Source organism: Pinus tabuliformis, chromosome 5_1 (assembly GCF_031772625.1).
Source record: "Pinus tabuliformis cultivar Carrire ecotype Pingquan chromosome 5_1, CPIR1, whole genome shotgun sequence".
NCBI lineage: Eukaryota > Viridiplantae > Streptophyta > Pinopsida > Pinales > Pinaceae > Pinus > Pinus tabuliformis.
The window spans coordinates 531,506,685-531,533,560 of NC_142305.1; the positions used below are offsets into that span (position 1 = coordinate 531,506,685).

At 35.4% G+C, this 26,876-nt stretch overlaps 1 protein-coding gene and 1 long non-coding RNA gene across 4 annotated transcripts; both read left to right on the top strand.

Moving 5' to 3' along the window:
• Window positions 1-21,990: 21,990 nt before the first annotated feature.
• On the top strand, window positions 21,991-25,264 carry LOC149165877 (uncharacterized). Of its 2 annotated transcripts, XM_089432412.1 has the most exons (4): window positions 21,991-22,124; window positions 22,238-22,357; window positions 23,980-24,140; window positions 24,720-25,264. In XM_089432412.1, exons 1-4 carry the CDS (start codon window positions 22,090-22,092, stop codon window positions 24,851-24,853), a joined length of 450 nt encoding a protein of 149 aa, XP_089288538.1. In that variant the 5' UTR covers window positions 21,991-22,089; the 3' UTR covers window positions 24,854-25,264. The 2 variants fall into 2 exon arrangements, with proteins under 2 accessions (XP_089288538.1, XP_089288537.1); XM_089432411.1 differs by lacking the exon at window positions 21,991-22,124 and having other exon boundaries at window positions 22,194-22,357.
• LOC149165878 (uncharacterized) lies at window positions 22,177-26,493 on the top strand. 2 transcript variants are annotated; one of them, XR_016260785.1, is made up of 4 exons: window positions 22,177-22,312; window positions 25,831-25,936; window positions 26,058-26,173; window positions 26,256-26,493. It is a non-coding gene; the product is annotated as an uncharacterized LOC149165878 (long non-coding RNA). The 2 variants fall into 2 exon arrangements; XR_016260786.1 differs by having other exon boundaries at window positions 22,181-22,312; window positions 25,769-25,936.
• Window positions 26,494-26,876: the final 383 nt, after the last annotated feature.

Genomic DNA, 26,876 nt, shown 5'->3' on the forward strand with positions numbered 1-26,876 from the left:
ATTGCATGTGCAAAGTTTGAAATAAGTCAGCGATTAGATTTGTACCCTCGATGTGGAATTCTACAAATTGGATGTGTTGAGTTTCGGTGATGCATGTACAAAGTTTGAAATAGGTCAGCCAGAATGTCTACTACGCTGAGAAAAGGATTAAGTCACATGATAAGACCTTATATATATTAGCATGGCACAAGTAGTGAAACGTTGTGTCGAGTCATTCATTCTATTAATCATGTGATTACTAGTCAGTTGTATACCTGGGTTAAACTAGCTATATACGAGCCTAACATCGTTAACTATAAGTAAATATGAAACAAGGATCATAAATAAAGCAGCGATGGTGGAGGAGACGTGGAGTTTATTGTGTGGATGCATATTCTGGCTCCTACGTGCAAGTAGAATCGGAAGGCACTATGGCGGAGATTTCTATGGATGTTGATCACACGGAGAACAAAACGATTTTAGATACCAGGTTTGAAAACATACCTGGCCACATCAAAGGCCATGGTATATTTATTCTTAACAGATTTGTTTTAGAATTGTTGTTTCTGACCCACTCCTTTGTTGTAGCCCTCATTTAGAATAGAGGATATCTCGTTTCACTGAGTGAATGGACCTGCTGCAATACACCACAGGCACATTCTGGACAACAAGTGTGTGTGTTATAACAAGTTGGGAGGTGTTGTCATTGGCATGCGAAACAACTCAATTAGGAGGGATTGTCGGAGCTGGAGCTATTCTTGCTTTCTCGTTCGTCACATAATATATGTCTTTAGTGCTTGCAGACTGCTACGAATCCCCGGATCCAGTCACTGGAAATTGTGCCATTGCATAGTTTAGTGACTCGGAAATTGAATGGCCCACCACTATTTTTAAAAGGCAGCATGGCAGTTGTGCATGAACGTTATATTGTGTCATGGGCAGGAAGTCTCACAGCATTGTTGCTTACCACCACGTAGCCCAATGTGTAAAGAATCCTCTAACGCTCATTTCGAAACATATTATTGCAACGCCACATTAGAGTTTATTTTATCACTAACCATCCACGTTTCATTTACTTCAAACACGTAGCTTTTATGTTTTCAAATGTATGCTGAGTAAATGTATCATTTACAAGATGTTTCATGCCTGCGCTAACTCCATGATAAAAAACAAAATGGGAGGGTCCTAATTCATGGTGCCAAAATTTCATTTCTCCTGAGATCTACCCTTGTTTGAACCAGAACTGTAAGCTCGTGAAGGGCAAGCCAGTTTATGAAGCCAGTAACAGCCAAAACTGAAAGCAGAATGTAATAGCTCGACCTTAAGTTGGAATCGCTCGACTTAAAAGGAGAGGAGGAGCAGAACAAGGGACACCGGAACTAAAAGCTCGGGCTCGAGAAGTCAATCAGACTGTAGAAGGAACTTGTCCAGCTTGTGAAGCCAACTATAAAGAAAGCCGTTTGAGGGATTTTCCTTCTTACAAGTGGATAGTATTCATGTATTTCATTGTTTAATGAAAACCAAAGCTAAACAACAGAAACCCTAGCTTGGTTCAAAACCAGGACCAAGCATCTGCAATCTGAGAAGGGCGGGGCGATCTGATAAGGGCCGAGGCAGTGGTTGCAGGCAATCAATAAGTTCAATAGTTCAAAATTCACATAATAGGCCAGTTTATTTGTGGAGGGCAAAGGAACTTTTGCAGCGGCTGGGAGACTGCAGTGAACAACATTCGGTTCGACAGAAGCAAGCTTGGAAGGTGCGAACGAAAGTGGCTGCCCAGTTCTGGCATAACAGAATCGCTTGACTTAAAAGGAGAGGAGGAGCAGAACAAGGGACACCGGAACTGAAAGCTCGGGCTCGGGAAGTCAATCAGACTGTACAAGGAACTTGTCCAGCTTGTGAAGCCAACTATAAAGAAAGCCGTCTGAGGGATTTTCCTTCTTACAGGTGGATAGTATTCATGTCTTTCATTGTTTGAAAACCAAAGCTAAACAATAGAAACCCTAGCTTGGTTCAGAACCAGGACCAAGCATCTGCAATCTGAGAAGGGCGGGGCGGTCTGATAAGGGCCGAGGCAGTGGTTGCAGGCAATCAGTAAGTTCAATAGTTCAAAATTCACATAATAGGCCAGTTTATTTGTGGAATGCAAAGGAACTTTTGCAGCGGCTGGGAGACTGCAGTGAACAACATTCGGTTCGACAGAAGCAAGCTTGGAAGGTGCGAACGAAAGCGGCTGCCCAGTTCTGGCATAACAGGTTCGACCAGTTTGGGTTTTTTTCTTTCTTCACAAAGTCTGTTTACTTGCATAATATCACTGAGAACTATAAGTCCATTGAACCTGTCCAGTGAGATGCGACACTGCAACAAAAATAACATACAGGAATGGGAAAACTTGCTGTAAGGTAGTCGAACGTGTTGGGTGGCTCCTCCAGAAATGGTCGTTGATCGAACTAGGCGACAAAGCGGGTGGGTTGGATTGTCCTTCCCTTTGAGATCTTACGGTAGTCGAGATGCGAGGTCGTTCCGCTACCCCGCCAAGGAAGGTCGATGTGAGAGTAGCTCCGTTGATCGAATTGAGAGAAGATGCAGATGGAGGACCAGGAATGAAATGTTAACTGGTATCACATATGGGAAGGAATGAAATGTTAACTCATATCACAGACACGAGGGCAGTACATGCAGTGGCCATGTGTCGCCATGTGCTATCTGGTCTAGCCACCATCACACTGTAACTTGCCTGGGCCAATCGCCATGTACTGTAGCCAAATGCATTCAGCAACCTGCGCATGTTTATATGTTTAGCTGACTTAACATTTAATGTCCTCTAATAATGCTAACATTAGTTTAGGTTGTACAATTTACAAGTTTGAAAATATCAGGACTAATAAATATAACCTATTGTTTTAGGTTCGGTTTAGCTTTGGTCCTCGGGAAGAGGCCAAATAACACAATAAATTAATATGTCTCTAAAAATTTTGTTTATAAGTAATGAACCCGACGTAAAAGCAGTTGAATTAATGTTATCTCCCTTCGTTTCGATTACTATAGTCCATGCCTACGGCAGGGACTAAAAATAAATAATGTATTCGATGTTGTTGCTGGTTGGAATAAAAAGCCATGATTGCAAACAAAAGCTTAGTGGCATGGGGTGATTGCTTCAAAGCCTTTACAACATCACTAACTATTAAAGTGGTCGAAAATTTAATAAAAGGAATGGTTTGTAAAGTAAAGGTTAGAGACTTTATGTCACTTTAGTTTAACTATAATGGTACAATTTTATATATATATATATATATATAAATGTTGCATTCCATGTTTCACTTAGATGGCTTTATACATTAATAACAAATTTTCATGATTTTCATAATTATATGGCTCTGTACTCTTGTCACATTAACATATTTTCATGATTTTCATGATTAGATGGCTATGTACCCCTGTCACAGTAACATATTTTCATGATTATATATCTTTTTAAGTCTCACTGCCCTATCTCTATAACTTGCTTTTAAGTCTAGCCATACAGTAAGTATAAGTCATTTAAAAAATGTTATTTTATATTCAGATAATTATAATTTTATATTTCTGCATTGTTTACTAAAGTTATAATTTTGTTTGGAAATGTGAAAACAATTCTAAAAAATATAATCTTAAGAGTGTTGGAATTGTTTTTTATGGCATAAATAGATTCAATATTATCAAAAAAAAATCTTAAGACACTCAAAATCTTGAAACTTGACAATTTTAATTTCCAAAAAATTATACCAAATTTTAAAAAATCCTACAAAAAATTCTATTATTTTCCAAACAAAATTATGGCATCATAATCTATTATATACTTCAACTTCAATAACATATTTTAAATAACTTAAACCTATTTTACCTAGCTTTATACTTCAACCTCAATAACATCTTTTAAATAATTTTATATTTCAAGCTCACTAACATATTTTCATGATGACATATGTTTGACTTCCCTACCTCAAAAATTTGCTTTTTGAATTTTGTATCATTATTTATGAAATGATCCAATTAACCCATTTTAAAATTAAGCAACATATCAATATTCCTTTCTACCTTCCATGTCAACTAAATAACTTAAACCTATTTTAGATAGCTTTATACTTCAACCTCAATAACATCTTTTAGATGGCTTTATATTTCAAGCTCACTAACATATTTCATGATGACATATCATTTTACACAGCTTTATGCTTCAACCTCAATAACATCTTTTAAATGGGTTTATATTTCAAGCTCACTAACATATTTTCATGATGACATATCTTTTTATGTTTGACTACCCTACCCCAATAATTTGCTTTTTGAATTTTAAATGGATTTATATTTCAAGCTCACTAACATATTTTCATGATGGCATATCTTTTTATGTTTGACTACCCTACCCCAATAATTTGCTTTTTGAATTTTATATCATTATTTAAGAAATGATGCAATTAACTCATTTAAAATCAGACAGCATATACTCAATAACATCTTTTTTTATGTTTGACTACCCTACCCCAATAATTTGCTTTTTGAATTTTATATCATTATTTAAGAAATGATGCAATTAACTCATTTAAAATCAGACAGCATATACTCAATAACATCTTTTAAATGGGTTTATATTTCAAGCTCACTAACATATTTTCATGATGACCTATCTTATGTTTAATTGCCCTACCCAGTGATTTGCTTTTTGAATTTTATATCATTATTTAGAAAATGATGCAATTAACTCATTTAAATTTGGAAAAACATATCAATATTCCTTTCTACCTTCCCTGTCAACCATTTCACCTATAAGACGGTATATTCCTTTTTACCTTCCATGTCAAGCATTTCAACAAAGACAATATATTCCTTTTTACCTTTCTATGTTAAGCATTTCAACCAAGATAAGAGTATATATATATGAATGCAATCAAGCATTTCAACTAAGATAAGAGTATAATATATATTAGTGCATTCATAGGATGAATTTTAAACTTCCACGTTTAAGTGTTTCAACATCTTACACCTTCCATGTCAAGCATTTCAACTAAGATAGAGTATAATATATATTGTTATATTCATAGGATGAATTTTAAACATGCACATGTAAGTGTTTCGATATTTGACATTTGCTTAAATATTTTTTATAATTAATATTATTATCTTTATTTATATATAGGTTTTTAAATAAGAATTTGCAGTATAATAATTTAAATGTGTAAATAGAATCTTTTTATTCATATTATTATTATTAAATAATTTAATATAAAATTTATTTGTGTTTTTACTTTTATATTGGGATTGGAGTATAAATGGCTAACCAATATTTACTTGACTTATTCTATTCATAAAACATAATACACGATTTTGAAGACTTTTAATGAGAATAGTAAAAACACCATCAATGTAGAATTGACTCTAAGCTTGTTTATAATGATGGTGATTGTTACCATCTATTAAGACCAACTTTGTTTAAATTATTGCACTTTAAGAAAAATGATAAGGAATTAGTTGATTTGCTTTAACATTTTGTTTATATGATCAAGAATATTAAAGAGAAGCTTTCCTAAATCTCCATGGTTTGATGATTTAACATGGTATGAAGATCTTCCCATACTATCTAATAATTTTCTTTCAGATACTATTGTTGGTCAATTTATGTATTATGATGGAGTTTCCACAAATTATTAATAATTTTGTAATGATGTTTTTGGGCAGTTTGTTTGTATAATATAAATATCCCCTATAGGATCCACAGGGTGCTAGTTGAATTACTTATGTACTTTCCAGATTTCCTATGTGAAGCTTTTGGCTTCCATTCTTTGTTTTGTTTTATGTATGTATCTTTGATTTCCTCTATGAAAAAACAATGCATTGTTTTTTTCCTTTTGAGAAAAAAACATGTTATGAAGATCTATAGTGTGTGACACATATTTTGAAATTGAGATTTAATGCGGGCACATGTTGGATATTTCAAATATGTTGGAAGAAACCGTAGGTACTCAAACTGTGCTACTGGCAGGATGGGTCACTGACATCAAAGGAAATGTTCCATACTCTCTCTTTCCAACATATTTACAGGAATTGGAATTCATTAAAGACAAACTCTTTATCTAACAGAGCTCTCACCTCAACCCCTAGAATCATATTCTTTGAAGAATGACAATCCTCAAATTTGATTAAAAGAGGCAACATTCTCTTACACCACCTGACATAATTTGACTTAGCCCTCATGCAGACAATTTTTTAAAATATTTAGATTAACTTAGTCAGAGTTATCACTATTTTTGTACTCTCTCTTAGAAACATGATAATTTTCTTTCAGATACTATTGTTGGTCAATTTCTATAATATGATGGAGTTTCCACAAATTGTTAATATTTTGTAATGGTGTTTTTGGGAAGTCTATTTGTATTACAAGAGCATCCCCTATAGGATCCATAGGGTCCTGGCTAAATTGCATGTGTACTTTCCATATTTCCTGTGTGAAGCCTCTGGCTTCCATTTTCTATTTTGTTTTTTGTATGTCTCTTTGATTTCCTCTCTGAAATAAAAAGGTTTTTTTTTTCTTTTGAAAAAAACAAAACAAAACAAAAAACAAAACAAAACAAAACAAAAAACAACAAACATGTTATGAAGATCTCTAGTGTTACATATATTTTGAAATTGAGATTTAATGTGGGTATATGTTGGATATTTCAAGAGACAATGCTTTTCATCCTCCAACTTTTAATATATCATTGAGCTAACCAATTGATTCATTCAATGATGTTTTAAGATTTATCCAATGCTCAATTTCATTATGTAGTTTCTAAAGTTTACTCTTGTTTTGGCAATGCTTTCCTTTTTAAAGCTAATTACAACAAAAAGATGCGTTCGCTATTTTAAACTAGGGTTAAAACCTCTTTATGATAACTTAACTTCCTCTTAATCTCTATTTCTTTGTTGCATCATAATTTTGTCTTTAAATTTAGCAATGATAGTATTTCTAATGGCATCTATATTTTTCATATCACCCTCCTCTTTTATTCTCCATTGATTTAGTTAAGTCTTAGCATATTTATGCCATCTTTTCTTAAGTCACATGTGACTTTGATTGGAATTTGAAGCAATCCTAGGAAGCCTTTTGTCCTTCATGTTAGTTATCTTTTGTTTGTACATTAAGTACATAGTCAAAACCATACTCTCAAAAAGTTATAAACCGGTTTATAAGAATAAATTTGGATGGGATGTATTTCTTTAAATTTTAATATTACAAATTAAACATGTGTTTGAAGTTGCTTGATTTTCCTCCTAGGTTCTCTAGCGATGTTGCAACCTTAAACTTCACATAAGATAATGGGAGTAAGAAGACTCCCGAAGAGGAATTTCTTATTTCCCAAAGGCAAAAATTAATTTTTGTATAGTAGTTCGCAAAATCTATTAATCCTTTTGTCAATTTATAGTTTTAGTTAAGCTTGTGATGAAGGTAAACCATTGAATATTTGTACGAATCAACTTCCTCTCAGTTGTGTTTATCATATAGAAAATCAACATAAGTTATTTTTTGGGATTCAACTATCATAACCTTTATCTCATCAATATTTACTAACATAATAATATTAGAACATAAATATTCAAGAAACCGTAGTTTCTTATCAAGATTAGAGGGATACCTCACATGAAGATTAGCATTGTAAAGAAAAAAGGTGGTAATTATTCCAGTGAAGTTAGTGTTAATACAACCTACTTCATCCAAGAATGCCTCTAACATGTCAATGTAAATCATGAAAAGCGTAGGGGATAAGTATTAATCTTGCCAAACCCCAATATCACAATTAATCTCTTTTGACTAACTTTTGTTGTTCGTAAACTTAGTAATAACTGTCTCATACAACTGTATTGTAGCAATGCTCAACTTAAAATGTAACTTTACCTCTTCTAATCCATTTGAAATGTTATTTATGGGCATTGTATCAAAATCTTATGTAATGTCAATGAAGCAACATAGTAGATTAATTTCATGATTTCATCATTCCTTTGTGACCGTTGAAAAGTAAGCGGTCCATGGTTGGATGCTATCTTTTAAAATTAAATTAGTCTTTATTTACTAACCATAAGGTAATATTTTTTTATAATAATTTCATATAACTGGTATAGAAATGATAATCATAATAATCCTATTATTTGATAAATTCTTTTTGTCCATACTTTTACAAATAGAAAGAATTATACTTTGAGACCATGATTTAACTAAACCACGTTTCACTATGAAATTATATATATGTAAGAGTTGAGGCTCCAAGTTTTTGGATTTCAGTTCGATAGTCTTTAATGTCTATAGCATTCCCTTTTACTCGCTATTTAACTTGAAACTCAATTCCTTTTAAAGTAAAAACCTCTTGCTTTATAATAAGAGTTGAAATGTTGCTCATCACATTAAAGGATTCATAAAGTTATTCAAGGTATGATTTCAAATCCTCTGATGTAATCATATTATTTTCTTGCTTCTAAGATTGAATTTAAAAAGGTGAAATTTCTCTTGCTTTTTGTTTAGTTATAATATATATATTTTTCTCTCTTTAATTAGTGGTTTGTAATTTTTGGACTTAACTCAATTGTCGATTTCAGGAATATTCCATAATCAAACAGATACAAGTGAGGCAAAAAAATTGACCTCACTCATGTTTGTCTAATTCCATAATATTCCTATAATTGGCAATCGAGATGAGGATTGCCGTTTGTGATTACTTTTTTTCGATGAAATCCACATCTTGAAGAAAATCCTCAAGGGCTTTCCCTCATTCCAAGGTAAATTGGTCGGTTACATTTTTGACAACCTAACACAGTGATGACATCAAGTGAGGCCCAATTAACACGGGAACTTGACTTTGTGACCTCCTGCTTGTAATTCACAACACTTACAACTTTGTTAACCCACTAGACTATAAAAACATTTAGACCTTTTCTCGATTATTGTGATCATCGTTGACCTATTTTGTGGTCAATAGTTGGACATAAATATAATTATATTATCTTGTGTAAGGGTCATGCTAAAAAAAATTGGTACCATTTTAATTTTTTTTAACCATGAGATTCATTTTCTCAATGGAGTGATATAATATAGGCCCAAGATCAAACCTACAAGCTACCACTATAACTCAAAAGTATATCCAATAGCTCGCAAGTTGGATATATCAATAACTTGTGACTTAGCAAGGGTCGAGGGATCCCAAGGCACATTGGAATGGACCTCTATCTAGGAGGATTTCTACCCTTCTAGCCTTATCACAACAACCAAGTGTGTCACTCATGAGAATTAAACTTAGGTAGGGAAGAGATCAAACACTCTACCCAACCACTCTAGCTATAATAATAATTTTATTTCAAAATCATAACCAAACAATACACCCAATTGATATAAAATCCCTCTTATTTGCGAAATAAAAAAAGTCCCTCTATATATTAATTTAATTACTTTATAAAATATTAAAAACATAATATTGAAAATGGTTTTTAATTTGATTGTTGTTTAATTATGTTGATAGGCATGTCTATTTTGGATCCATAATTCTAATATAATTGGTGGATGGAAGGGATTTAACATCCATAGAATATTTTAGAATGTTCTTAATAGTATACACAAATCAATGCTAATATTTAGTCATAAAGTAGTTATGTCATTTTAATTAAATTCATTAATTGAAAAAATGTTATATGAACGTGTCATATGAAATGAGTTATGGGTTTTTGGACATGTGGTATTGATAAGCCATGATATTGGCCCATGGTATTGTAACAAAGCATGTTTCCCAATGAACAATGTCCATGATAATGAAGTGGGGGTGAATCTCCATGGTTAGGAATAAGTGTACTCTAACTTATAGATGAAATGGCCTTTTTGCAAAGCATTTTTTTGGTTAATTTTAATAAAAATCCAACAGAGTTTTTTTTTGGTAATCTTGGCAGGACAACATCTTCAACATGTCAAATATATTGCTCCGATCGAAGCAGGGAATTGAACCGATGACTTCAAATCAAGGAGTGTCTTAACAGAAAACCTGATCACCGTCTATCCAACACCTCGTGGACAAAATCCAGTATAGATTTTTAAAAACTTGAGTTTAAGTTGTTTAATTTGTAGAATTTGTGTGCCCCAAGAGTTTTTTAGGGTGCTGAATCCATTTATGGAATCAAAAATGTATTTTAAACAAAAAAAAAAATCACAATCTTGTTTGAGATTGAATCACACGATTCCGATGAAAAGGTTATTTGGTCTATAAGTTAGACTACACCTTAAGAATAATGTTACATGTTTTTTTTGTATGTATATATGTTTAACTTATATATTAATTCTTTTTATCATTAACAATAATAGTAATTATTTTAAATAAAGTTATAATTTAGTTAATTAGTATGTTTTTTTTAAATTTTAGCAACTTGAGATGTATGATGAAATAAGTGTTTTGATGTTTATTATAGATTGATGCCTATGAACATTTATGAGCCATTTAATTTAAATGGTTGTGCTTGTAAGATATTTAAATTAAGACATTTAAATCAATATTTCTTTCTTTCTTTTTTGACATAGTGGAAAATCTATCATACATCCATTATTGGTTGTTATATCCATGTATGCATGTTGACTCATCATTATTATTCAAGGAAAACCAAGCCATGTGGAATTACCCACCAGTGGTTCTTAAGGGGGTAGACTTTCACTCCTGCAAGATGCCTCTAAGTTTTAGGTTTGTTTCCTTCTATACAAGGAACATAAGTCCTTAATGAAGCATAAGCAATGTTAAGATATTCAAGTCTAATAAAATATTTAAATATTTTATTTGTTTCCTAAAGAAAAAAACTGTAACTTCTATTAATGAAAATAAAAATTACATTTTGTAGACACACTTAGTGTGTGTGTGTAAATAGGATCAGACAAGTACAATACAAGAACAAAAAGTGAGTTGTAAGTAGCAAGGAGGTCCATAAAACGACAAGGAGTCTAAGAAAAATTAAGCAATAAAAGACAATAAGGGGCATGAAGACAAAAAGGGCTCACTAAGTGCAAATCTTTTCTCTTTTTCCTTTTTGCCTATGCACTTTTTGCCATCCATCTAGATTTGGATCAACTAGAACCAAAGCCAGTTCATGTACCACATGTGGGACATCTTTGTCAAAAGTTGAGCTATTTGTGACATGGGCTCTTTTTGAGCCCCCGAATCCATCTAGTGTCAAGGAGTCCACAGGTTCCTTTTCTTCCTGTTGTACCATGTTAGAGATCGACTGAATTGTAACTCCCCCTTCATGTATAACTCCATGTTGGTCAATGTCATTCATTTTTTCTTGTTCAAGTTTACATTCCTTATTGTCCTCTTCTTCATCCTTAGAAAGATATTGTTCTGAGAACTACCATCCTCTTGATTTATTATATTGCTTCTTCTTCTTCTTCTTCTTCTTAGGATTCTTTCTTGCCTAGGGGCATACATGTTGCAAATGACCTATCTGAAAACATATAAAACATCTAAATGTCATATTTCATAGTCAATTACTTATGACCAGTGAAGGTTTTGATGTTTTAGATTTATATGGTTTAGAAGTGTTTTTTTGAGATCAATCTCCACACATATCTTGGCACAAGTGAAAATACCATTTTCAGTTCTTTCCATATCCAATTTTTAAAATTTTCCCAATGTGTTTCTTATATCTTCTAGGACCTGGTGGTCTCAGAATGGAAGTGGGAGGTTTGGAAGCCTCACCCAAACCGACATTGTAGAGACCACCATGGTGTTGGCATCAAACTCAAGGAACAAAGGAGTAATAAATAGTTTGGCTTTGGCCCAAAACCAGGGCCTTGCATTTAGAACACAATCCAAATCCTTTGTGTTTCAAACTATATTATGAAAAAAACCTTTTGAGCACAAATTTTTTTTGAAGTCTAGGGTCCAATTGGAGACAATACATTGAATAAGAGCCTCTGGTGTGGGTCAAAAATCGTTAAATCTGTAGATGACTTCTTCGGATTGCAAAAAAACAGAGAGAGAATTTACCTTAGGGAGGTTTACTTCGATAGATGGGGCTTTTTCCATTTGTTCAACAATGTAAGGGCCCAAAATATTTTGTGTTTGTTCTGTTGGAGTTATAACCTTCCTTTGAGATGTTGCATCCTTGTAGGAGACATGTGATTTATTAACTAATTTTGAAATAGGGTCTCCCCCACGAAATCTTATATTATGTTAGGGTCCAACCCTAACCCCTTTATTTATGTAATAATCCTAATGGACCGAGTCAAAGTCATAGTTAGTTAGAGAGTCAATACTATATTAATAATTGTAAGTGGTTGACCCACATAAGAGAAAAGGGACCACAGTTAGTTGTAAACGGGTCATAGTTAATAAATAAAGTGGTTAACCCATGTTATGCAAGGGACCACTAGTAGTTAGGGTTTTGGATGTCATTTAGCTATAAATAGTCTTAGTTAGTAAGGGAAATATCATCGAGTCTTATTGTAATTGATCTCTGCTCTGCTGGAGGTTGTCCCCTTGAAGAGGAAAGTGAACATTGAATCTATTTCTGAATAATAAAATACTTTTTAGTTTTTCTCATTTCATGTGATAATTGTGTGTTTTGGCTATATTTCTTCGTATTTATGGTGTTATGGATTTCTCGTAGGTCAAGAGCATAACAAGTGGTATCATAGCACTTTCCAGGGCTAGTTGTACCTCCAATTTTGTAGTTTTTTTTTAGGCTCGAGACGTGTTCTGGCATCTTTAAACCATGGGATCTGTCGTTGAGCACATAAACTAGCAGATTTGGGGAGGCATGCACACAGGAACTACAAGAGGTCGTCACGCTTGTTGGACTCCCTTGTATCCCCTGTGGGTACCCCTTCGAGTAGTAGCACATTGGACAGAACTGCGCATGGACTACACTTCCACGTTCCCTTGGGTATATCGGAGCCCCCTAGGCTCGCCTAAAACCTAACCTTAAATAAGTCGTTGTTCGTCTTACTGCTATAGTACAATGAGAACAACACTCAGGGAGATTACTCTATAATAGGGTAGTCGGGTAGTACGGCTAAGGGCACGGTCGAGCCTCTTTAGTTAGCGCCCTAAAATATTGGGTCGAGTACTATTGTTGGACCCCTGCGTATATTGCGATTTGTAGCACCTGACACTCCTTTGTGACCATAGTTCCCACTGCTATCTGAAGATCGCCCTCTACCTTATCTTCCAGATCAGATCCAACATTTGAGGTTCTACCGCCATCGTACAACTGAGATTTAGCAGTTGGGGTTTTCATAGTACATGTCAGATTGTTTGTGCAATGAAGGTTTTGGTTGCCATAGTCCAGATCAAATTGTCGCAACACATTCGACAAGACCAAGACCTTGGGGTTTCTGTTACTACAATACATGCCTAATTTTCGCAGGACATTGTGCAGTATCAAGCTTTTTGGAATTCGACCATTGCAGTATTGATCAACGGGGAGTAAAACATCTTTCGGATTAGTAACAAAAAATAAATAAATAAATAATTGAGACCATCCTAGGAAACTTGCAAGAGACTTAGGCCATAAGCTTCAGGATGACAAGTTGGTCGCAGTGGTACCATTCACTTGTAAGCCTCTAGATTTCCAGTGGTCCCAAATTTTTTTTTCCAACGTGACTTCAAGTGACCCACAACATTAGGCTCCTAAGTTCGCCCTCTTTCCAGGAAGACTACTCTTAAGTAATTGACCGGGGTGGTGTATGCTAGGTACTAGATCTCAAGTTATGGCTTCTAGGAGGGTTGAACACCTTGAAAAAAGGTTTGAATAATTCCAAGACAATATTACCAAACAGATCCCACAACTAACAGAACTTATAACAAAATTTCATCGAGAGGAGCCTAGTGTTGATGCACACATAGAAGGAGAATCCATCCATCACATTCACTTCCATGGAAATCACCACCATTCCAACCACCGGACACCCAAGCTAGACATGTACAAATTTGATGGCTCTAACCTTGCAGTATGGGTAGCACAAATGGAACAGTATTTCTTCCTTAATGATATCTGTGAAGATGAAACTAAACTACATGTGGGAGCCCTTTACTTGGACCAAGAGAGATGGAAATGGTGGCAGTGGCATAAGAAATGTTATCTAGGGAGAGCAACTTAGAACATGTTCTCAAAAGCCATATGTGATCGCTTTGACCGAGAATCTAATTTTTTGGGTTGTCTCACTAAGCTTCGACAAACAGGTACAATAAAGGACTACATTGCATCCTTTGAGCAATTGGCCATCAGAACTAACAGTCTAGGAGATGACTTCTACTTGGAGTGTTTCATCAGTGGCCTAAAAGAAGCCATCCAAGCCCATGTCCGGATGCACCACCCAACTACTTGGTTGGACGCATGTAGTAAGGCCTTAGATGTGGAAATCGCCTTAAATGCCCAGTCCAATCGTCCAAATTTCATCGCCAAGGCGTGTCCCACCCAAGCTTAGAGCCACACCCAAACACTTAAGGTTCAAAAGGTGTCACCGAAAAAAATGGCCGAAAGAAGAAAACAAGGGTTGTGCTACTACTATGATGACAAGTACTCCCCTGGATATAAATGTAAGGAACCAAAATTCTTTCAAATTGATGCTACTGATAACAACTCAACAGAGGAAGCTCCATCCCTTAAGGTGCCTGAGGAAGAAGTCGAGGAAAACCAAACCGAAAATGATCTCACAACTACGCTAGATGAGCCGGTTATCTCACTACATGCCTTGGTTGGCGTTTCTTCACCTCAAACTCTCAAAACCCGAGGATTTATTAAACATCAACCTGTAGTGGTATTGATTGATAGTGGCAGCACTCATAACTTTATCCATAAGAGAGTCTCAGAAGTTGTTCATTGCTTTGTGCATGGGGGGACCATGAAATGTGAACGCCAAGGTGAAAATATTAAGCTTCTGATGGGAGATTACCACCTAAGGACCCACTTGTTTGCTATTGAAATGGGTGGTTGCGACATTGTCATGGGTGTTAAATGGCTTTGCACACTAGGCCCTATCACAATGGATTTCTAGGAGTTATATATGAGCTTTAGGCAAAACGACCACATTCATACATTAAGGGGACTCCAAGCAAGTGCTCCTACTATCATCAACTCACATTGAATGGAGAAGCTTTTAAAAAATGGCCATCATGGAGTAGTCGCCCAATTTAATGTCATCCATTCCATTGAATCCACTACTCCTCATATTCATCCTGAGTTGAAACAGGTATTAGATCACCACCAACGGGTCTTTGACAAACCTAAAGAGCTTCCACCATCTAGGGGTGAACATGATCATATCATACCTTTGGTCACGGGTGCCCAATCGCTTAATGTCCGTCTATATCGATATCCTTTTCCCCAAAAGAATGAAATTAAAAAAATCATCAAGGAACTCCTCGAAGCCAGTGTTATTCATCCCAACATCAATTCTTAGTCATCTCAAGTGGTCATGGTTCTAAAGAAAGATGGAGAATGGTGCATGTGTCCGGACTTCTGGCCCCTCAACAAGCTCATTATCAAGGACAATTTTAATATTGTGGTTGTTGATGATCTGCTTGATGAACTGCGTGGTGCTCAATTCTTTACCAAGCTAGACCTCCGCTTGGGCTATCACCAAATATGCATGAAGGAAGTAGACATTCCTAAGGCAACCTTCTGAACTCATGAAATCCATTATGAATTCCTGGTCATGCCATTTGGTCTCTGTAATGCTCCATCTACTTTTCAAAGCCTCATGAACCACCTGCTGAAACCATATCTCCGAAAATTTGTCCTGGTCTTCTTCGATGACATTCTCATCTACAACATAACCTAGGACAAACATCTTCAAGCATGTAGACCAGATATTGCAACTTCTCTGAGATCACAAATTATTTGTCAAATTATCCAAGTGCTCTTTTGGCATGGAAGAAGTCGAGTATTTGGGACACATTGTGGGTCATGAAGGAGTGAGGGTTGATCTGAAAAAGACTCAAGCAATGAAAGATTGACCCCAACCAAAAACCTTGAAGAGTTTGAGGGGATTCTTGGGTCTCACTCGCTACTATCGCAAATTTATCCACAATTAGGGTCACATTAACTATACTCCTCACTAATCTTCTCAATAAAAATTCATTTCTCTGGACTAATGCAACTCAGCAGGCCTTCTTGTCTCTCAAACATGCCATGTGCTCCACTCCTATATTAGCCCTACCAAACTTCACCAAATATTTTGTGATTGAATGTGATGCTTCCGGTACCAGTATTGGCGTTGTATTAATGCAGGAAGGTAGACCATTGGATTTCACCAGCCAACAACTCAATGGCAACATCTGGGTCAATCTACTTATGAGAAAGAAATGATGGCCATCTTACATGCAGTAGACACCTGGCGGCCATACTTGTTGGGGCAACGTTTCCAAATCTACATGGACCATCAAAGCCTAAAATATTTTCTAGAGCAACGTCTATCGTCGCCACAACAAAATAAATGGCTTGCCAAAATGTTGGGATATGATTATGAGATCATTTACAAGAAAGGGCATGACAATGTAGTGGTTGATGCTTTATCGCGCCAATTTGAGGATGAGAGAACCCTTCTATCAATCTCTCTACCCATACCAGATTGGATTGAAGAGGCCTACAAGGAATGGTTCTCCCACCCCTCTCTTTCCCAACTCATTAATAACTTAAGAGAATATCCTAATTCCTCAACCGACTACTCTTGGAAGGATGAGATTCTTCGCTACAAGGATCAAGTAGTTATATCGCTGACATCCACTCTTAAAACCCACATCTTGGACGAGTTGCACTCATCTCCAATTGTAGGACATTTAGGATTTCAGAAGACTTATGCTCACGCACGTCGTTCTTTCTTTTGGACTGGCATGAAAAATGACATTCTTACTTTTGTAGCTGAATGTGATGTGTGCCAATGCAACAAAGGGGAAACAGTCAAGTTACCGGGAACCTTACAACCATTGCCACTCCCTGCCTCTGTCTAGATGGATGTTTCCATGGATTTCATCACTGGTCTCCCAAATTTAGGCAACAAATCATTCATCATGGTGGTTGTGGATAAAATTTCTAAATATGCTCATTTTTGCACTCTACCACACCCATTTACCCCCACTTTGGTGGCTCAATTTTTCTTGGACCATATCTTCAAACTACATGGCATGTCGACTTTCATTGTGTCTGATCGTGACCCCACTTTCACCAGCAATTTGGGCAGGAACTTTTCAAGATACAAGGCACGCAACTCCAACTAAGTACTGCCTATCATCCCCAAACCGACGGTCAAACAAAAGTAGTCAACAAATGTTTGGAGACATATCTGAGGTGCTTCACTTCAGAAAAGCAACATCAATGGGTACAATGGCTACCTTTAGCTAAATGGTGGTATAATACTAACTATCATGAAGCCACCAAGATGAATCCATATGAGGTAGCATATGGCCAACTCCCACCTTCACCTATTTCTTATATCCTTGGATGTTCTAAAGTACATGCAGTTGATCAACTCCTATAGAACTGTGCCGCCATGATAGCTCATCTCAAAGATAATCTACATCTAGCTCATAACTGAATGAAGCAACACACAGACCAACATCGTTCCGAGTGCGCATTTCAAGAAGGGGATCAGGTATTCCTGCAACTCTGACCATATAAGAAAACATCTCTCAAAGAAAAGGGTTGCCAGAAACTAGCACCAAAATTCTATGGGCCTTATTAGATACTTCATCGCATAGGAACAGTCGCCTACAAACTCGCCTTGCCACCTACTCCAAAAATCCATTCGATCTTCCATGTATTATGCCTCATGAAAGTGGCGGGGAACAATTGCAGAGTTTAAACAAATCTACTTGAATTGGATGAGGAAGGCTCACTTTCGCTTCGACCAGAATAGGCCCTCGATACTCGTGAAATATATCTTCGCGGTCGCATGATCAAGGAAGTCCTCATCAAGTGGAAAGACACCTCTCTAGAAGATGTGACTTGGGAACCAGCCACTATTCTTCAGCAGTTTCCGTAGCTTCAACCTTGAGGACAAGGTTGCTTTTGATGGGGGAGGGCATGTTAGGGTCCAACCCTAACCCCTTTATTTATGTAATAAGCCCAATGGGCCAAGTCAAAGTCATAGTTAGTTAGAGAGTCAATAAAGCCCGTATTAATAATTGTAAGTGGTTGACCCGCATTAGAGAAAAGGGACCATAGTTAGTTGTAAACAGGCCATAGTTAATAAATAAATAAAGTGGATCACCCTTGCTATGCAAGGGACCACTAGTAGTTAGGGGTTTGAATGTCATTTAGCTATAAATAGTCTTAGTTAGTAAGGGAAAGATCATTGAGTCTTATTGTAATTGAGCTCTACTCTACTGGAGGTTGCCCCCTTGAAGAGGCAAGTGAACATTGAATATGTTTCTGAATAATAAAATAATTTGCAGTTTTTCTCATTTCATGTGATAATTCTGTGTTCTGGGCTATATTTCTTCGTATTTCTGGTATTATGGATTTCTCGCAGGTCAAGAACATAACATATTCAAAATGATGGATGAATTTTTGGAAATATTATAGTCTTGTACCTGGTGGGAATCTAAGAAAACCTACCTTTCAAATTGAAGACTTTGAAAACATATGCAATGCCAAAAAAAAGATTAAATAGTCTATTTTACAAAGCATACAAAAGAAGAGTTTTTAACCCATATAAGTTTTGATCTCCCACATATACTTTTAATAAATATTAGGAACACGAGATTCATGTTATACTCTGTTTGTTAAGAGATATTCGCAAGTAGGCGCAGCGGGAGACCGCCAAAGGATGCTCATGGAACAAAGTAGCCTCCAACGCAGATTTGTGCAAAGCCCAACATATATGTAGAGAAAAATAAGAGGGCACAGACAATAACACTCGTTTGCAACAAAAAACCCTCATAAAAAAATAATGTCAACCATAGAGGAATATTGAAACAATGAACAACTTAGAGAAAAAACCAGGATTAGAAAACTATACTAGTTGGAAGCCCGTCCAGAAATGTCTAGAAAGAGAAAACGCCCAAGAAAAACTGTGACAAAGCCCCCCTAAAGACTTTATCGGCCGAAAAACTTTGACAATGGTCAGTACATAGCCATTTGTTAGTTCTCGATTACATGGAACAATCGAGAAGGCAGATTATGACCCAGGAACCCCGCGACAACAACTTGTGTAGAAGCAAAACGTTGAAAACCCTAATCATCATCGCCTAAATCTTTTTCCATTTTTTTAAAATTAAGTTTTCTCTTATAATTTTTTTTTTTTACCAAATTTAAATTACAAATAAAAATTTTGTGGTTCAAATATTATTCAAAGAAATCCCAACTTCATAACCAAATTATATTTATTCAATAAAATATATCAAAAATAAAAAAATAGCCCCAAGGGTTAGCTCAGTTGGTCAAAGCCGTGCCTCGCCATCGGGAGGTCACAGGGTTGAATCCACCCGAAGCCCTTGGGGTCAGGTCTTGGAGTAGGCCGAGGGGCGATTTAGCCTAGCTATCGCCCAGATTTTTCCGTGGACGTAGCGATCACCCACTGACCAGGGTGCTCGTGAACCACAGCGAAAAAAAAAAAAAATAAAAAAAAAAATGGAAATTTATTTCCATCCCTTAAAATTTTGTCCATTCGACTTGAAAAATATCTTGAGCTATGATCCAGACATTCATGTTGATTGTATATTAGGAAATGCCTTTCTTGCAGTTGTGGAACCACATGGTTCAGTCAAACTAAAAGGAAATAGAGCTGGATATTTTATTACTGTACCCACTTCCGAAGGAAGCCAGAAACGAATTGAAATGCCATATATTTCAAATCCGAGAGTATCTACAATGGTTCAGGTTATGAAGAATTAGACAAAGCTGAAACAAAGCTGACTAAATTAAAAGATTTGAAATCTATCATCCAAATAGGAGAACAATTAAAAACTCCCACTATCAGTAATAATGTTTCTGAACTAAAAAGAAGAATTGAAGAAGAATGTTGTTTCGAGGAACCTAATGCTTTCTGGCACAGAAAGCAACACAATATTGATCTTCCATACAAACCAGGACATGAAGGTAGGCCTTGCAAAAGCAGAGCTATACCTATGAGCAAAGAATATAGAGATCTTTGTGAAAAAGAGATCAAACAACTATTGGATAGAAAATTGATAAGAGAATCTGACATTCCATGGAACTGTTATGGATTCTATGTGAATAAAATATCTGAACAGATTAGAGGTATCCCAAGATTAGTCATAAATTACAAACCTCTAAACTCTGTTTTAGTTGATAATACCTATCCAATACCTCACAAGGGTGAGTTGCTAACCAGAATCGTCGGAGCAAAAATATTTTCAAAGTTTGATCTCAAATCAGGATTCTGGCAAGTAGCTATTGCAGAAAAAGATAAATTCAAAACTACTTTCAGTATTCCCGGAGGACATTACGAATGGAATGTTATGCCATTCGGTCTGAAACATGCTCCTTCAAAGTTTCAGAAAGTAATGGACTCAATTTTTAAGCCTTATTTTGATTGGTTAATGGTATATATAGATAGAATATTCATGACCACTTCAAACATGTACAGGCCTCCCTGCAAGTGGTCAAAAGAAATGGTCTTGTTTTGAGTAAGAAGAAGATTGAACTATTTCAAACTTCTATCAAGTTCCTCGGTCACACAATCCAGAATGGCCAGATATCTCTCCAAAAACATGCCCTTGAGTTTGCAGAAAAATTTCCTAATGTTATTATAGATAAAACTCAACTTCAGAGATTTCTGGGATGCCTAAATTATGTCAGCAATTTTTATCAGGATTGTGCAAAAGACAGAAATCTTTTGAACTAGAGATTGAGAAAGAATCCTCCATCTTGGAATAGTGCTCATACAAATGTTGTAAAAAATATAAAGGCCAAGGTAAAATCTCTTCCAATTTTGTATGTTGCTAATGACAATTCTCCTAAAATTGTTGAATCAGATGCCAACGATTTAGGATGGGGAGGAATACTCAAGCAAAGGAAGGATGATGAAGAACAAATAATCCAATTTGCCTCCGGAACATGGAACCCGGCAAAAAGAAATTATTTTGTCATTGAAAGGGAGGTAAAAGCTGCCTGGAATTCTATTGACAAATTTGAAATCCATTTGGTCAATAAAAAATTCTTATTAAGATCTGATGCCTTTGCTTCGAAGAAAGTTTTAACAAAAGATATCAAAAAACCTAGTGAAGCAAAGTTCGCCCGATGGCAAGCCTTATTTGCAAATTTTGACTTTGATGTAGAGCACATTAAAGGGTTTGAAAATTGTCTACCAGATTTTCTTAGCAGAGAGCATATACAACAACCTGAGCATATCATGGTAATTGTAACAGAATGGGACCCTAATCAGCAAAAATAAATCCTTAGATCTATTCCTGAAAATAAGAGTTGGCGGGAATACTATAACCAGTGGAAACTTACCTAGCAACTCAAAAACACTAAAATTCGAGATGCCAATCTACAAAATCACACAGATATTCTACACCTAATTCCCGAAATAAAAATGTACCCCAAAGGAAGCAAAAAGATTCATGACATAGTATATTCTAGAAACATGACAGCGGCTCATCAAGTAGAAAGAGCACTAAGAAGTGACTTGCGCGAGCCTACCTTGTCCAAACATTAAAAACCTTCACGTGAAACTTGGGTTAGTAGTATTTAATTTTAAATTTTAATCATAAGAGAAAAAAAATGGAATAAACTTTACAATAAAGTAGCTGTTGTTTTTTTCATCACGCGGAACTTATGGTAATTTACTTTTGAATCTATGGAAAGGGAAAATTGAAAGAAACTTCATGATAAAAGTAGCTGTTTTTTATCACGCGGAATATCAGTAGCGTTTTTTCTACGCAGGATCCTAGGGTTTGGGATCTAGGGTTTGAAAACGCGCCCATCTAGCTTAAATGGTCGATTTATGGACGCATCGTTGGTCACGGGTGTAGGTTCGTGGTCTCTTGTTCTCCACGGTGTGCATATTCTCGTGATTCTTATCTTTTCGTTCCGAATATCAAGCGATGGCACCATGACAAGTTTTGCAGTGCTCGGGAGCTGTTTTCTTGCAGTGCGAAGAAATCGATGTGTTCAGACTGTATAGTTGTGGATAGAGAAGGGTTAGTAAACGGTAGAAAACCCATTTATTGTATATCATTGACTGTTCGAGATTAAGCACCTGTAATTCGATGGCCATACTCATTAAATGGGTTGCCTGTTTGCTCTGTACCAGCCCTTCTCCTATCCACAATTGTACTAGTTTGTCCACACCAATTTCTTCTACGACAATCTGGAGCGGCATTAAAAAGTATGGAACAGGTCTCAAAAGTTTTCAGTTCCGTAAAAGAATTGGGTATATTATTTATGTTGCTAAAGTACTTCAGATGCTTAATCCTTTAAGTTTGATTGAAATTTATGAAATGTTTTAGAAGCCCTTTTGTTTAGTCCATGGGAGTTCGCTGCACTCAATTCAAGGAGCTCTCCAGGTGTGATCTTAGTTTTATTTTGCGTCACAGGCGTTTCCAATCTATTGTTTTTCTTTAACCGAAACCCTCACATGGTTTTTTAGGCGAGAGTGGAGTCCTGTGACATATCGTTTTAGGGATTCTCACATAGAGCCATGAAAAATGCATTTGGCCCAGTGATCAATTTATTGTCGTTTTTCTTTAACAGAAAACCCCTTTTCCCTTTTTTGGGTCGGATTGGGAGTCTTTGGACGTCATTTTATGGATTTTCATGGGGATTTGAAATTTGATGGTTACCTTGGCTGTTAATGTTTCAATATATTTTTATTATACTTGAGTGGTATCCAGATATAATACTAACATAGATCTATAGATTTATTTTTTGTTTTAATATTTTTATTATATTTGGATATATATTATTAATATAGATTTATTTTAACTCTAAATCTACTAAAATGTTGATTTACTAAATTTTTGGTATAAATTTTTCTTAAAAGAAAAATGAAATTAATAATTAAAATGGATTTATGCTAGTTATATGATATATACATTTCACAATTTGGTCTCAGTGGACGTTAACCATCATCATCATCATAAAAATACTAGGAACTACTAAGCAATGCTTTGTATAGATTCATTTTAACTCCAAATCTGCCAAGTGTTGATCTACCAAATCTAGGTACAAACTTTTCTCAAAAGCTAAAACAAATTAAGAATTAGGATTGATCTATTTTAGTGCTTAATAATACTATTTATACGATTATATAAATTTCACATCTCTATATAAAAATATAAAAATTATAGATATTAAAAAAAAGTAATGTCCGATATCACAACATAATTAGCTTTATTAATCATATTGCTACACACTTTTGAGAAATTTAATAAGATGGTTTGTATTTCCAAAATCTCTTTTGTGCAAAATCTCTTTTAGGAAATAAGTATTCCCTCACTATGAAGTTATGCATTATTTCTCAGTTTTTTGTTTTCTTAGAGATAAAAAATGTAATTAGCATGTTATGACAAGTGTAGTCATAAAAATGTGTAATGAAAATCCAAACACAGCACATAGAAAATTAGGTTGACAGTGGATGGTTGATTGACGCACGAGATACTATAATTATATTTTCCTTTCTTTTCCTTTCCATTGATCACTCTATTGGAGGATTTTTTTTTTATTTTTCACTTGTTCATGCTTCTGTCCTTTCTGTGTTTCCATCTTTGGAATATAATTTCTTTCATTCCATTGTTATTCAAGTTCATTGGCTTGATTGCATCTATATGCTTCACTCACTTATATACACAAAGATAAGAAATACATAGGATTTTTTTTTGTATTTTTCACTTGTTATGCTTCAGTACTTTCTGTGTTTCAAACTTTGGAATATAATTTCCTTCATTCCATTGTTGTAAGTTCATTGGCTTTATTGCATCTAAGCTTCACCCACTTATACACAAAAATAAAAAAATGCATAATTGTTTTATTTATTTATTTCGAAACAAAACTCAGGATAAAGAATAAAGAAGGAAAGCATCTTTATTTATCAAAGCTGTGCGGATTTTTACTGTTAAGGCTTAATACCATGAAGAATGACCGGTGCATAGGGCTACAACAAAAGCATGGAAAACAAAATTTGGTGTTTTTCTCATTATTTACTACTTACAATCACGGTATTCCCTTTCTCCCCATCAAAAATTTGGTTTTTCTCATTATTTACTACTTACAATCACGGTATTCCCTTTCTCCCCATCTTGATGGTTTGATACTATTTTCATGTTGAGTTTGAACAACACCATAGGTTGACTGATTCAGATTTGGAAAAAGATATGGAAAGTACAGCCAAAATTATGCTACCAAATCTAGGTCTAGCATCTATAGTGTTCTGGGATATAAAAGCGAACACGAATTCATTCCTTTATTTTTTAAACAAAAACAATTTAAATTATATTACGAAAAATAGTTTACACACTGTGAAGTATGGTTTAGAGGCAAAACATAGTTAGATACATATTTAGACCGACGCTTAGCCTACATAAACAGCTACATGAAACTGAAGTATGGTTTAGAGGCAAAACATAGTTAGATACATATTTAGACCGACGCTTAGCCTACATAAACAGCTACATGAAACTGACTTACTGAGACAGTAATCCATATGGTTTGTAATTCCTCAATACTGCTTTGCCGTGATTACCAAAATTATTCATCACTTGTTAATATGTCGAAGAACTTCTTTGTCTGCCTTACAGGAACCCCCGACAGGGTATCCTCCAGAACCCCCGACAGGGTATCCTCCAGAGGAGTGTCATTTGGAGTAGAGTCTGAAGTGCTTGAAGCCAAGCCTTTGCTCCACTATAATGGGAGGTACTTCCTTGAAGGCTAAATGTAGAAGCCAATCCTTCACAGAGAATTGAGAACAGAGGAAGCACGGAGATAAGGAAAGCGTTCCCAATATAGCCCACTAGCTGAGTCATAATGTTATATGTTGAAGCAAGGATAGCACAACTCCTCCTTCCTTCTACACTGAGATCTGAGTCTTGATAACATTGAGATTTCCTTATTTTTTTGTTCCATTTTCATGGAAAATTCGGATATGTTTGTATTTTTTTCACCTCCAAGGTGTGGAACCTCCAGAGAGTCTCTTTAAATCTGTTTATGTTTCTTTCTATCTGGACATTCGAAGAACTTGAGATTCCCATTTATGGAGCTACTACTGCTTGCCACTCTCTAAGTACTGTTGGATCTTCTGAGGTGTTCTTTTGTAAGTTTTAATAGAAGTATTCCTTTTGAGTGATGTCAATGGTTCTATGTGGTTGCTACTCCAATGTTCCAAGCTAATTTTTCAAATACTCTCCTTTTGGTTTTAAGCTGATCCATGCCATGAACGAATGGCTTGGAACTCCCTCTGATGTGAGCATTTTTTAAAATCTTTGCATCCAGTCTTTAATATAATCATAATCGCATTTCCAGGAAATTATTTAAATGGGATTACATTCATGTATAAGTATTCTTCCAACCTTTTTCTTGTGGCTTAATTCACTCTGCCCAATTTTTTAATTTTTCTTATGAAGTTGGCCTAGACTCTTTAGACGTGTTCGGAATATGCCTATTTGTCATCGAATATATTGTCGTTTTGATCAGCCGTATCTTCCAAGAGAGTAATATTCCAAATTCCCCTTTATAATTGGCTTGTTTTTTTAATCTTTCAAGCTATAAAAGAAACCAATTACTGAACAGTTGTTTTTAAGAAGATGTTGTAATAGAGGGGAGGACTCATTTGAGTAATCAAAGAATGCAGGAAAGGAGGTTTCGAAAACAATAGTCACATCTCGAAGGATCATTAATTCCTTGTTTCACCAGGTGTGCCATTTGGGCAGACAGGAGAAGTCAAGTTTGGAGATGGAATAGCCAAATTTCATGATTTCTAGAGAGAGGAAGGATGTGTGCTTCTTTCAAAAAGTTCGAGGTATCCTTCTTTAGCAATGTATCTGTTTGATTGGGTGCCTTGATTTACTTATTCCTTTCTTTATTCGAGCTTTCCCTTGTTCACAAAACAATAGTCGATCATTAATTCCTTGTTTCACCAGGTGTGCCATTTCGGCAGACATTAGAAGTCAAGTTTGGAAATGGAATAGCTCAATTTCATCCTGTTTCATTTGATTTCTATAGAGAGCAAGGATGTGCTTCTTTCAAGAAGTTTGAGGTATCCTTCTTTAGCAATGTATTTGTTTGATTGGGTGCCTTGATTTACTTATTCCTTCTTTTATTCGAGCTTTCCCTTCCAGGACTTGGGTCAGAAGGGTCCAAAGGGTGTTCAGAGTATGAAGAAGGGAAATGGGATAGATCCACTTATTTGAAAGGGGAAGAATGTGAATCTGCCCATGAGGAGATATATGCTAAAAAGAAGGATTGTTAACTTTAGACCATCTTTCTCGAGAGAATTCCTGGTTGGATTTTTGAAGGTTTCCATGGATATGATTTTTCAAAATTTTTAAATTAAAGGGTTGTGCCAAGTTCGATTGATGCATATATCTATAATTTATTTTCAAGGTCATGGTCTAGTTAGACACTAAATTGATATATGAGACCTACTTATTTGTGAGACAAAAAAACCCTTTTCAAATAACGTTTTCATTGTTTAATTTACAATAATGTCTTTTTAAACGAACTCTGATTATGCCATTTTCATTGTTTAATTTACAGTGATATACATACCATAGCTTTCTAGAATAACTCCTGTTATACTTGTATTTGTGTTTACTAATAATGTCCCATGCAAATCTCCTGTTACATTTTAGCAAATAAATGTTTATGTATGTGTGTTGATCATGTTAGGTACCCATTCTGCATGACTTTTAAAAAAAACTTCATGTATTTGTGTGGATAATTGTGGGCACCAATTCTGT

Excerpts from the sequence above, each read along its gene's own strand:
- LOC149165877 (XM_089432411.1), top strand. The coding sequence starts at position 22,194 with ATGGCCATACTCATTAAATGGGTTGCCTGTTTGCTCTGTACCAGCCCT. Across the intron at positions 22,358-23,979 it reads CAGTTCCGTAAAAGAATTGG|GATAAAGAATAAAGAAGGAA; the intron begins GTATATTATTTA and ends AACAAAACTCAG. Across the intron at positions 24,141-24,719 it reads ATTTACTACTTACAATCACG|GAACCCCCGACAGGGTATCC; the intron begins GTATTCCCTTTC and ends TCTGCCTTACAG.